We start from the raw sequence: 9,814 nt of genomic DNA on the forward strand, positions 1-9,814 counted from the left end.
GGACAATCTAGTACCTAATTGCATCTGCTGGGGTTGTACCTTGCGGGCATGGTTTAGACTTTCTGTTCTTTGTGTTCTTTCCGCCCTTTGAACAACGTTTTGAAAGCAGTGGTCTGTTATTGCAGCTCCCTCAATGGTCTGCACAAACTCGGTGCCCTACACAGGGGGAGCTTTCGCCTTAGCGGGTTGATTACACAGGGACCATAGCACACAGCATACATCGTCTTCCCTCAAAATCTTGTCCGTCGTGGGAGTCAGTTATAAGCTTCTGAGAACAGTAGAGCTTTTGTGGGATTTGAAAATAAGATATCATTCCATCCTAGGGAGCGTTTTCCAAGATAATGTGTGTGAAGCAGGCACTAGCAAGCTTTGCTAAGTTTAAGGAGCTGTGATATTAATGATAAAGTAGAGAGTGTGGGCAGGAGGAGGTGAGATAAAAGGTCTGCTGGAGACAGAGCAAAATACAGCAGAGCTTGCAAAATCACAAAGCCAATTTTAAATTAATTTTTTGTTGCGATGGAAGAAGGTGAAATGGCTTTTCCTACAGGACTGATAGAGGAAGACAAACCCCTGTTCTTAAAATGCTATATTTTTTAATTAGCCAATAGCTTCAGGAAATGTTTACAATCTGAGAAAGGTAACTGTATTGGCATTGGGACCTTTTGAATGCTAGTTTATATCTGAAAACTCTGGTACTTTTTGCCCTCCTCACCCATCTTTCCATCTGAAGGACCAGAAATCCACTGTGATCTCTCTGAAGAAGCTGATTGTACGAGAAGTGGCTCATGAAGAGAAGGGTTTGTTCCTGATCAGCATGGGTGCCAAAGATCCCGAAATGGTGGAAGTCCATGCCAGCTCCAAAGAAGAGCGTAGCAGCTGGATACAGATCATTCAAGACACAATAAACACCATGTAAGCTACCAAGCTGTTCTTGCAGGGCAGCTGTTGCACATGGTCATATTATGGTAGTAACTGAGACATGTCTCTCTTGTCCAGGGATAAAGACGAAGATGAAGGAGTCCCTAGTGAGTCTGAGTTGGAAAAGAGAGTGTCGGACACAAAAGTGAGAGAATTGAAAGGTAAACACCTGCCTGGGACAGGAGAACAGAGCTGGGGGGCATTTTTTGAAAAATTTTCAGGAACTGTAGTGATGGGGTTTGTGACCTTTTCTGTGTGCCTGGTTGAACTATGAGTCTTTCATGGGAGTGAGAATCCTGCATCCAGCAAATAACTGAAGTCCTTGTTTGCCCCTCTCTGTGTTTGCATCCTTGTTTCTGAGTTTGCTGAATGCTGTTGCTGAATGGTGGTGTTCAGGGCAGGGCTGTATCATCGTGTTCCACTAGATGGGGCCAGTATCTCAAGAATTGCTTCGTTTCTTTGCCGAAGCTTTTATTTTCTGTCTTCATCTCCTTTTTTCTGTTCATCCCCACAGAACAACTTCAACAGAAGGATAAGCAGATCCTCACCTTGCTGGAGGAAAAGGAGAAGATCTTCAGGGACATGGCAGACTGCTCTGTGCAAGAGGACCTGCCAGGCTCCAGAGTGCTGTTCAGAGCCAACACAGAGGAGGCACCAAAAGGAGAGGCCATTATGAAAAGTGCAATAAATGAAGGTGAGCAAGCCTGGGTCGCACGTTAATTACACTGACCCACATGTCCAACTCGCAGTGAATCCGTCAGCTCTCAAGCATGTGTTTTTCAGGGGGAGTCACCTCTTAATGAATGAATGAATAACAGCATAGAGCATAGATAGATGTTGCTACTCACAGTTGTGAGTATTGTGTCAGGGACAGGTCATGAGGATCGGAAAAGGAAGCAGATACTGATGGTTGTTAGATGGTTGGCAGATGAAAACTTGGGCAACTTTCCAGTGTGATTTCTGGAGAGGGTAAAAATTATTAAATGCTGTAGACAGAGCACACCAGGGTTGTCTGGCAAAAGGGAGGGAGGTGTAAGCCAGTGCAGAACTCCAGGTGTTGGAGTTTATGCCCAGACAGACTGAGTTCTTACAGGGGGGAACATGCGCTGTTCCTATCATTGTCACAGAACTAATAATTCATAGTGTTGAAAAGTGTGTGAATTTCTGGCCTGAGCTCAATTGGGAAGAAAACAGCTCAGAAAGCCTGAGATCATCTCTAAGAGAGAGATTGTTGCTTTTTATCCTACCAGTTGAACTGCTGCAAGGTCTGGTGAGCAGGAGCCTAGGCAGTGCCCTTGGGCAGCAGGTCAGCAGCGCCACCATCGAACAAGAAGGAGGAGTTGGCCCCGTCTCTCTCCCTAGACGGGCAGAAACTTTTGGAGGATTTGACAGTCATCAGATGAACGCCTCCAAGGGTGAGTAGTTAAATTTGTGCATATCAGCATTTGTTAATAATACATAATGTCATTGTGGCCTCTTGCTTCAGAAGGACTCCAGCAGCTGGTGAATTCTGATTTCCCAGCTCCCCTCCCGTAATAGTAGAGAGATCAAACACCGGATGAGAAAATGAATGTATGTACAGGGGGAATGATGGTTATTGAAAACCCATAGCTATGCGAGGATTAAACACCTGAACTCCTGACTCTCTTCTCTCTCTGTGCTCTAAATCATCCTCCTCCTTTACGCACGTGCCACGGGAACTCATTTGGCTTCCTTACAGATCAGTTTCTTCATGATGTTCTTCCTGCTGCAGTATCTCCAGCTCTGTTTTCCAGTTTCCAGTTACCTCCCAGCAGGAGGAGTGCTGGTCTCTGGTGCTCAACCATTTGCAGACGTACAAGCATATTGCTGAATCAAGCGCCTTCCCCCATCCCTGTGCTCCCTGTGTATTTGCGTCCCACATACAACTGCACGTTACTCCTGCAATTAAGTCTCCCCCCCAAAAATGAGTGAATACTTGTCTCAGATGTCTAGCTGGATGCTTCCCAGTGCTCTCTTTCTTTGCTTTTTCATCAGAAACTTCCCTGTCCCTGAATTCCTTGCTCTGTGCTCTCGCTTACGCTCCCGATACTGTCAGCTGTGCTGTGCTAGTGTCTGTCTCCCAGCTTTGGGATCGCTGGGCCCCTCTCTGACCTTCCGCAGCGTTAGCTCCAGACAGTCAGACATGAGAAGCATGTAGAGATTTCCTCGGCCATTGGAAAGCTGCAAAGCTCCCAACAGGCCTTGTCATGGTAATGACAAATACATTCACACTGAGAGCTGGAGGGGTTTGTCTGCGGCGGTGCCTCTCTCTCTTGCAGTGATAAATGGGACAACCTCAGGCTGCTCGTAGCCTAGCTCGCCCCCTACGCTGTAGAAATAGCCTCTTTTGAGTTAGATTGTTACTCAGTAGTAACAGGGTCTTGGGAGATTTGGGGGGAAGGAATGCAGGGCCTGTTTCTTCAGCCGTAGAGCAGGACGTGGGAAACCCACCTTCATCTCCAGTTCTTGTGTTCACACGCTGTGCAGCCTTGGGCAAGGCTCATAACCTTCCCCCGCTCCGTTCTGCGCCCCAGCAAAGCGGCAGGGAGGCATTTTCCTCCAGCAGAGAGGCCCAGGAGCGAAGCTCTGTGAGGAGGACGGAGCCTTTCGTAGCGAAGCCTGTCTGCGGGAAAGGGGAGCAGAGGGCCTTTGGACTAGCTGTGGTGTCCTTCACGCTGCTGCAGATACAGGTGTATGCTACGTTATTCGTCATTAAAAGAGAAGCAGTAGGGGTGTTACCAGAGCAAGCGGGGGTTTTGCCCCGTGGGCCTCTTGTCCGGCAGGGTGCACACGGCTGGGCAAGAAATGGGGGACTGAAGAGCTGTGCGGCTGCTTCCCTGCCACGGGAGCAGGCTGCGCTGATCGGGGCATGGGCTACAACCCGTTTAGCCCTGCAGGTCAATTCAGTCCTGCTTGGGAGCACTGATATGAGCCATCCAGGGGGAAATTAGGAAGAGAAGTCCAGTGTCCTCCTGAAGATGCAGGTTTCTAATGACTGAGGCTGTGGAGAAATTGTTAGCAAAAAGTTGCACGGCAGTATCTGACCCAGCATCTGACACAGCTGTAAATCCCATTTAGACAGAGAGCACTGAAACTTTACCTGCAGTAATATACCCTGATACGATGATGTTATTGCTCTCCATCTGTTCTTAATCAGCCTCATGTCCTCTCAGCAAATACTCTTCTGGAGTAGAAACTGGTTTGGGGGTTAGGCAGAGCTAATAGGAGAGTGCTGAAACTTATCAGCACGTTGTCTGAAACCAAAGTCAGTCCTAATCTGAGTTCACATCCACCTTTTCTGGTGTGCTGGCATGTTCTGTACACACAGGAAGCGGATGCACTTAGTTCAAATGTCAAGAGATCTGTGAACCTTTTGTAAAACATCTCGATTTCCTGTATTAAATTTCTCAGACAATAGCAAGTTCATCTATGGCTTAAAATGTTAAATAACCATTGTCAATGCTGGCTCCTTCCTTTAGGTGGAGAGAAGGATGAAGGCGACGATGCTCAGGACCTTCGGAGAACAGAATCAGACAGCATTTTAAAGAAGGTATTTCTTTACGATTAGATGTACCACAACAAGTTAAAAATGAAATAAAATTGGAAGTGTGTAGTCAAAACCACTTTGCTGTAGCTAAAATCCTCACTTGAAAACCACGTCAAATGAGTAATATTCCTTTGTGGCACAGGTTATCTGCCATCTGTCTGCAGATCAACTAAAACACGTGTTTAATTATGCATCATTATTGAAATGTCAAGGTCAAATACAACCTTGCATGCATTCTTGCTGTGCATCAATTCATCATATCACTACAAAACGATCCCTAATTAACATTTGATTTTATATGATTTTTACTTGCCTAAAAAACATACATGAGTTCTCCCAGAATGGAAAATGGGAGGGTTTTAATGTGCCTGTCATTAGTCCTTCAAAACACATTTGGTGTGATTTCTCATTTGTCCTCATATTAAAACTATGCGATCTTTTCACAGGGTGGAAATGCTAATCTTATGTTCATGCTGAAAAGGAATAACGAGGTAAGAACTGATTCTGTTGTGCAAGCGTTTCCTTCATTTAAGTGCCAATTGAATTTGTCTCAATAGGTGTTAACGTAGGAGAAAATATATTTCATATGCTGAAGTGCATGCAGACCTTTAAATACATTAAACTGCACCCACGGTGTCATTTATTTGTTTAACCTTGGATGTTCAGAGAGTGAATTGGCTGACTGTCATCTGCTTGCCAGCAGGATGATATGTGCTGATTATGGGCATCAAGGGTTAATTACTGCTAGGATGTGCAGGACTGTATTTATTGTGCATCTGCAGATAGAGGGAGTTTAATTGTATGTTGCAGGTGCAGTGAATTGGGGCATAACTCCCAATTAGCATTAACGGCAGAATGAGAAGTCATTCTCTTAATACTAGCTATCACACAACTCTTGCAAATAACGCTGGTTTTGTTGGTTGATTTGGGGTAGGTTTTTGTTTTGGTCTAAAAAGTAATTGTAGGATAGACAGGATTCAGAAAATTTGTAGCTGGGCTAAAAGTATGTTTAGGGATAGAGCATCACCCCAGAGTAGCTTGCTCTTGGCACTGTGTCAATGCACGATGTGTTAGCATTCACCTGTGTTTTCAGAGAGTCTCTGTGAATACACCTGCTGAATTTGTATGTCTGTCGTATTCTTTTTTGCTGCCACAGTTTTCATGTACGACAGTGGGGGTTGTATGGGTGGTCTGATGTAGAAGGGAGCAAGCAGTACAGGTTCATTTTAAGATTTCTCCTTTTTTACTCCTGGAAGTTGTTTCCCTGAAAACTTGAAATGACCTCTTAGATTTCATCCCAGTTGCTCTGTTTATTCATGAGCAAGTTGATGCTGCAGGAAACGGTTCAAGGAGACACCCCGCGAGTTCCCGCGAGGTCTGTGCTGCTGCACACGTTTCCTTCCCATGGCAGTCTGTGAGCTCCAGGGGCTGCAGACAGGTTGATAGGTGACAGCTTGCTGCACTGATTGCTAGAAAAGTGAGGAAAATAATGCTAGGCACCTCTGAGAGGTGTCTAAGGGAAGTATTGTGGCCAGCTTGTGCGGCAGGGGGTGATGCAGTTGTTGCAGGTGAAACGTAAGAAAGGGGGGAGTCGGGGTGGAAGGATGGCCACAGCCTTCAACGCTCTGGCTCGTAAGACTTATCCATGGGGTCCTAGTTGGAAAGGAGAGTGCTTTACTGGTGTCCTGGCACCCAAGTGAGGTCTAATAGCAACGCTTTTGTTTCCTTGCAGCAGGTTCTCCAAAGCATTACCAACCTCCATAAGCTGCTCAGTGCTTTGCAGGTAGGCTAGCCATTTGTTCAGCTTTTGCATGTCATTTGCCCAAACTGCACATCCCCTCGGCTGGTAACGGTGACTCACGCTTCACCCCCATCCCTCCTGCCCGCTCACCTTTTCTGTCCTCATGTGCCTGAACAGCCTGCAGCAGGCTGGAGTGCAATGTCCTGGCAGAGCGGTAGGAATTAGCTGCTGCCTAAGCGACCAGCTGACAGATCAGAGCTAGCCTGAATTTGGGAAGCCGGTGGGGGAGATTGTGAGACCTAGTCTGTGCCAGAAAACCTGCCACGACTGCATCCTCCGATTGCCCAGCAGTAAACCGGCAGTGTTGGGCTATGGTACACCAGAGGACGAAGTGGTTGTGCACTGCGTCCCCATGAGCTGCCCAGGGCTGGAGCTGCTTTCTGTGGAGAGGGCTGCAGTGATTTCTCCCTCCCTCCCTCCCTTCCTTCTCAGGCTGTGGTGCTGCAGCAGGACACCTTCATCGAGGACCAGAAGCTGGCTCTGAGCGAGAGAGCGCTGACCCGAAGCCTCTCCCGGCCGAACTCCTTGATAGAGCAGGAGAAGCAGCGCAACCTGGAGAAGCAGCGCCAGGAGCTGGCCAACCTGCAGAAGCAGCAGGCGCAGCACCAGGAGGAGAAGCGGAGGCGAGAGAAGGAGTGGGAAGCCCGGGAGAAGGAGCTGACGATGCAGGAAGCCCACCTGGCCCAGCGAGAGGAACAGGTCCAGAAGGGGCATCAGGATCTCGAACGGGAGCGGGACGAGCTGCAGGTGAAGAAAGCTTCCTACCAGCTCGACTTGGAGAGACTTCGCACAGCACAGAAACAGCTGGAGAGGGAAAAGGAGCAGCTCAAGAGAGACATGGAGCGATTACCTCAAACGCGGTTGGAGCCTGACCACAACCAGGTAAATGCTGCCAACAGCCACACCGCTGGGAAAGCAGTGCTCTGCTGAGAGCTTGCCGCCTCTCTCCAGGCGCTTGGCTGGCTGCTGGGCTGGCTGCAGTGGGGCAGAAATAGGTGGACTCAAGTCTGGATCCAGAAACACAGGGCCTGAGTTTTAAAACTGGCTCTTTTTTTTTTTGTATGTGATATTCAGTGCTGCATTTGTTGCACCTGAAGAGTGGCCGAGGTACTGCCCCTCACGTGCAGGGCCTTGATATAATGTGTGCTCAGGCTCTTTGGCAGTTCCCGGGGAAATGTGCGGTTGTAACACCTTGTCTCTGCGGGAGGCCTTGCCTGTAAGGTCATTTGTGTTCTGCCCGCTTTTCGGTGCCATTTGTAGGCAAATGGCAGAATGGAGGTGGCTGGATCGTGGAAAGCACACTAGAAAATCCAGGGAGGTGTGTATTGCATTTCATGATGGCCCTCACCCCACAAGGCTTCAGCTCTGCGGTGCAATTAGGCAAATGAGAATTTATTCTCAGAAACAGTGCAAGCACTGCTGGTTACTTGCACCCTTCTACTGTCACAGAAACCACTTGCAAGCTCCTATAAATAAAGGACTGATAACCACAGAGGAAAGCCTTGTTGTTTGCAGTTCATGCTTATGCCAGCCTCCAGAAGCATTCTTGATACCTAGCAGAGAGATGGACATTGCCCCTGTCCTAAAGAGTCTGGATGTCTGCCACCTAGACATGGCTCAGCAAGCAAAGGTCACTTGCTCTGGTGCAAGAGGCTTTTGGTGTCTGGCTGCCCAGAGCAGAAAGAAAAGCTTGTGCACAGATCTTGTTCTGTACTGTGCATTTTTTAGCAAGTTGGGGTTTATTTTCTGTTACAGTGCAGCAGTCTGGCTGAGGAGAACATGCCTCAGTTTGCAAAACTTGGGCTGAATTTGAACTTTAAGTCTGTTGTTGATCATTTGTTTGTTTATAACTCACTAATTCTGAATGTAATTTGCTTTGAGCTGTAGCAAAATTAGCTTGTAAATGTTGGACCGTGGAACAGAAATGATTTGGGGTGCCAGAATGGACTAACTGTGGAGCTCAGCAGTGAACTCTGAGTAGCAAATAATCAGAAGGGTACTTGCTTCCTACCACCCCCCGTTACTGACCAAGCCAGAAATTGTCCAGTTGTACAACAAAGCTGTTTCAGCATCAAGCATATACATACATATTAGGGACATGGATGCTGTGGGAAAGGCTGAGAGGTAAAATAACCATAAAACCTGGTAGATCAAGAAAAGGAAGCAACTTTTGGAGGCAGATACCTTACTGATGTTTCAGAGCTCTTAATAGCGGGTTTGGTGAGGCTCTGTTGAGCTGATGTTTTGATCTTCCCTTTGAATACATGAGAGCTCGATTACATCCTGAGACAGACATTAGAAAAAACAGGAAAATGTTTCGCTTTCATCTTTTGCTTGGGAAGGCTTCCTTTGACACATGGCTCCCCGAGCCTGGGTGCTGCGTTCCCTTCCTGGAGAGACACACTGCTCCTTGGCCTTCTGCCACCGTCTGTATGCGTGCACGATGCAGGCTGAGTCCCAGTATTGAGATCGTACAGAATACTTGCCCTCGGCTTGTTGATACATAGCGTAGTACATGTAGGAGCAAAAGACGTTGGAGTGTTATTCTTTTTATGCCTCGTCTTTTTGTCTTGAAGAGAGGGGGCTACTTCTCGCGTTGCTTTGCCTGGATAGAGGACCATTTCTTAGGTGGTGAATGGGGCTAGGTGTTGAGAATAGCAAGCTCCATCTCTGTCAGCGTTCTGGGAAACATCTTCCTATCCAGGTTCCCTACCAGCCCCTTTCATGCCCCTGTAAAACACTTCTTTTTCTTTTATAGGTTTCAAATCTACATGACAAACTTGCAAGAGTCCCCTCCCTGCCCAGCACCGAGGATTCCTCCAAGCAGAAGAGCCCTTCCCTTCTCAAACAGGGGCACTTTGATGCAGAACTGTCTGTCTCCCCCAAAAGGAATAGTCTTTCAAGGACACACAAAGAGAAAAGCACTTTCCATTTGCTTAGCACAACAAACCAGACTAACAAGGCGGCTGAAGGACAGCCCCAGATGCCTACCCGCCTCTTCAGTTTAGCCAAACCAAAGGAGAAAAAAGAAAAGAAGAAGAAGGGCAAAGGACATCGCTCCCAACCATCTGGTGAGTGTCAGAGGAGATTGTAGATGGTTTTCAGGGTCAGTGAGCTGGCTTTTCCCTCCAGTCAGCAAATTTGGGGAGGCAATGAAATCTAGCCTTGAGCGGGGATGGTAACACTGAGGGATGGAGAAAATCAGACGTGACAAGGTGGAGTTTCTAGCTTAAAGCAATCTTCTCTGTATCAACCTTTGCGAAAGTAAGCAGAGGGTTATCTGAGGAGCCATGTCTCTCCTGTGGGCTGTGGCTGCTGCAGGAGCCTGTTTTGCAGCCCCGGGAGGTGTCTCGAGAACACGCAGTGCTCCCCGCTCCTTGCCTTTCCTGGCCTGTCCTGAGCAGCTTCACAGACCGCATTCTGCCTGTGTTTTTCAGCTTACTTTGCTTTGAGGAGGAAAATTCCCTGCTTCAATACATCTGCTTTCAAAACTCTAGTTGGGATGCTCCTGCCTGTCCCCTCCAGCA

At 47.6% G+C, this 9,814-nt stretch overlaps 1 protein-coding gene across 7 annotated transcripts in view; it reads left to right on the forward strand.

Moving 5' to 3' along the window:
- AKAP13 (A-kinase anchoring protein 13) overlaps nt 1-9,814 on the forward strand; it is a 236,478-nt gene that overhangs the window by 220,339 nt on the left and 6,325 nt on the right. For 6 of the 7 annotated variants that reach the window (XM_067305659.1, XM_067305657.1, XM_067305661.1 and 3 more), the window contains 9 exons: nt 731-912; nt 997-1,079; nt 1,433-1,612; nt 2,169-2,333; nt 4,419-4,489; nt 4,933-4,977; nt 6,219-6,269; nt 6,720-7,169; nt 9,046-9,358. In XM_067305659.1, the coding sequence (XP_067161760.1) occupies nt 731-912; nt 997-1,079; nt 1,433-1,612; nt 2,169-2,333; nt 4,419-4,489; nt 4,933-4,977; nt 6,219-6,269; nt 6,720-7,169; nt 9,046-9,358 (1,540 nt within the window). The remainder of the gene's footprint in view (nt 1-730; nt 913-996; nt 1,080-1,432; nt 1,613-2,168; nt 2,334-4,418; nt 4,490-4,932; nt 4,978-6,218; nt 6,270-6,719; nt 7,170-9,045; nt 9,359-9,814) is intronic. The other variant, XM_067305660.1, reaches the window with a different exon arrangement.

The sequence above is a fragment of the Apteryx mantelli genome, chromosome 15 (genome assembly GCF_036417845.1).
Source record: "Apteryx mantelli isolate bAptMan1 chromosome 15, bAptMan1.hap1, whole genome shotgun sequence".
In the NCBI taxonomy this organism is placed as follows: domain Eukaryota; kingdom Metazoa; phylum Chordata; class Aves; order Apterygiformes; family Apterygidae; genus Apteryx; species Apteryx mantelli.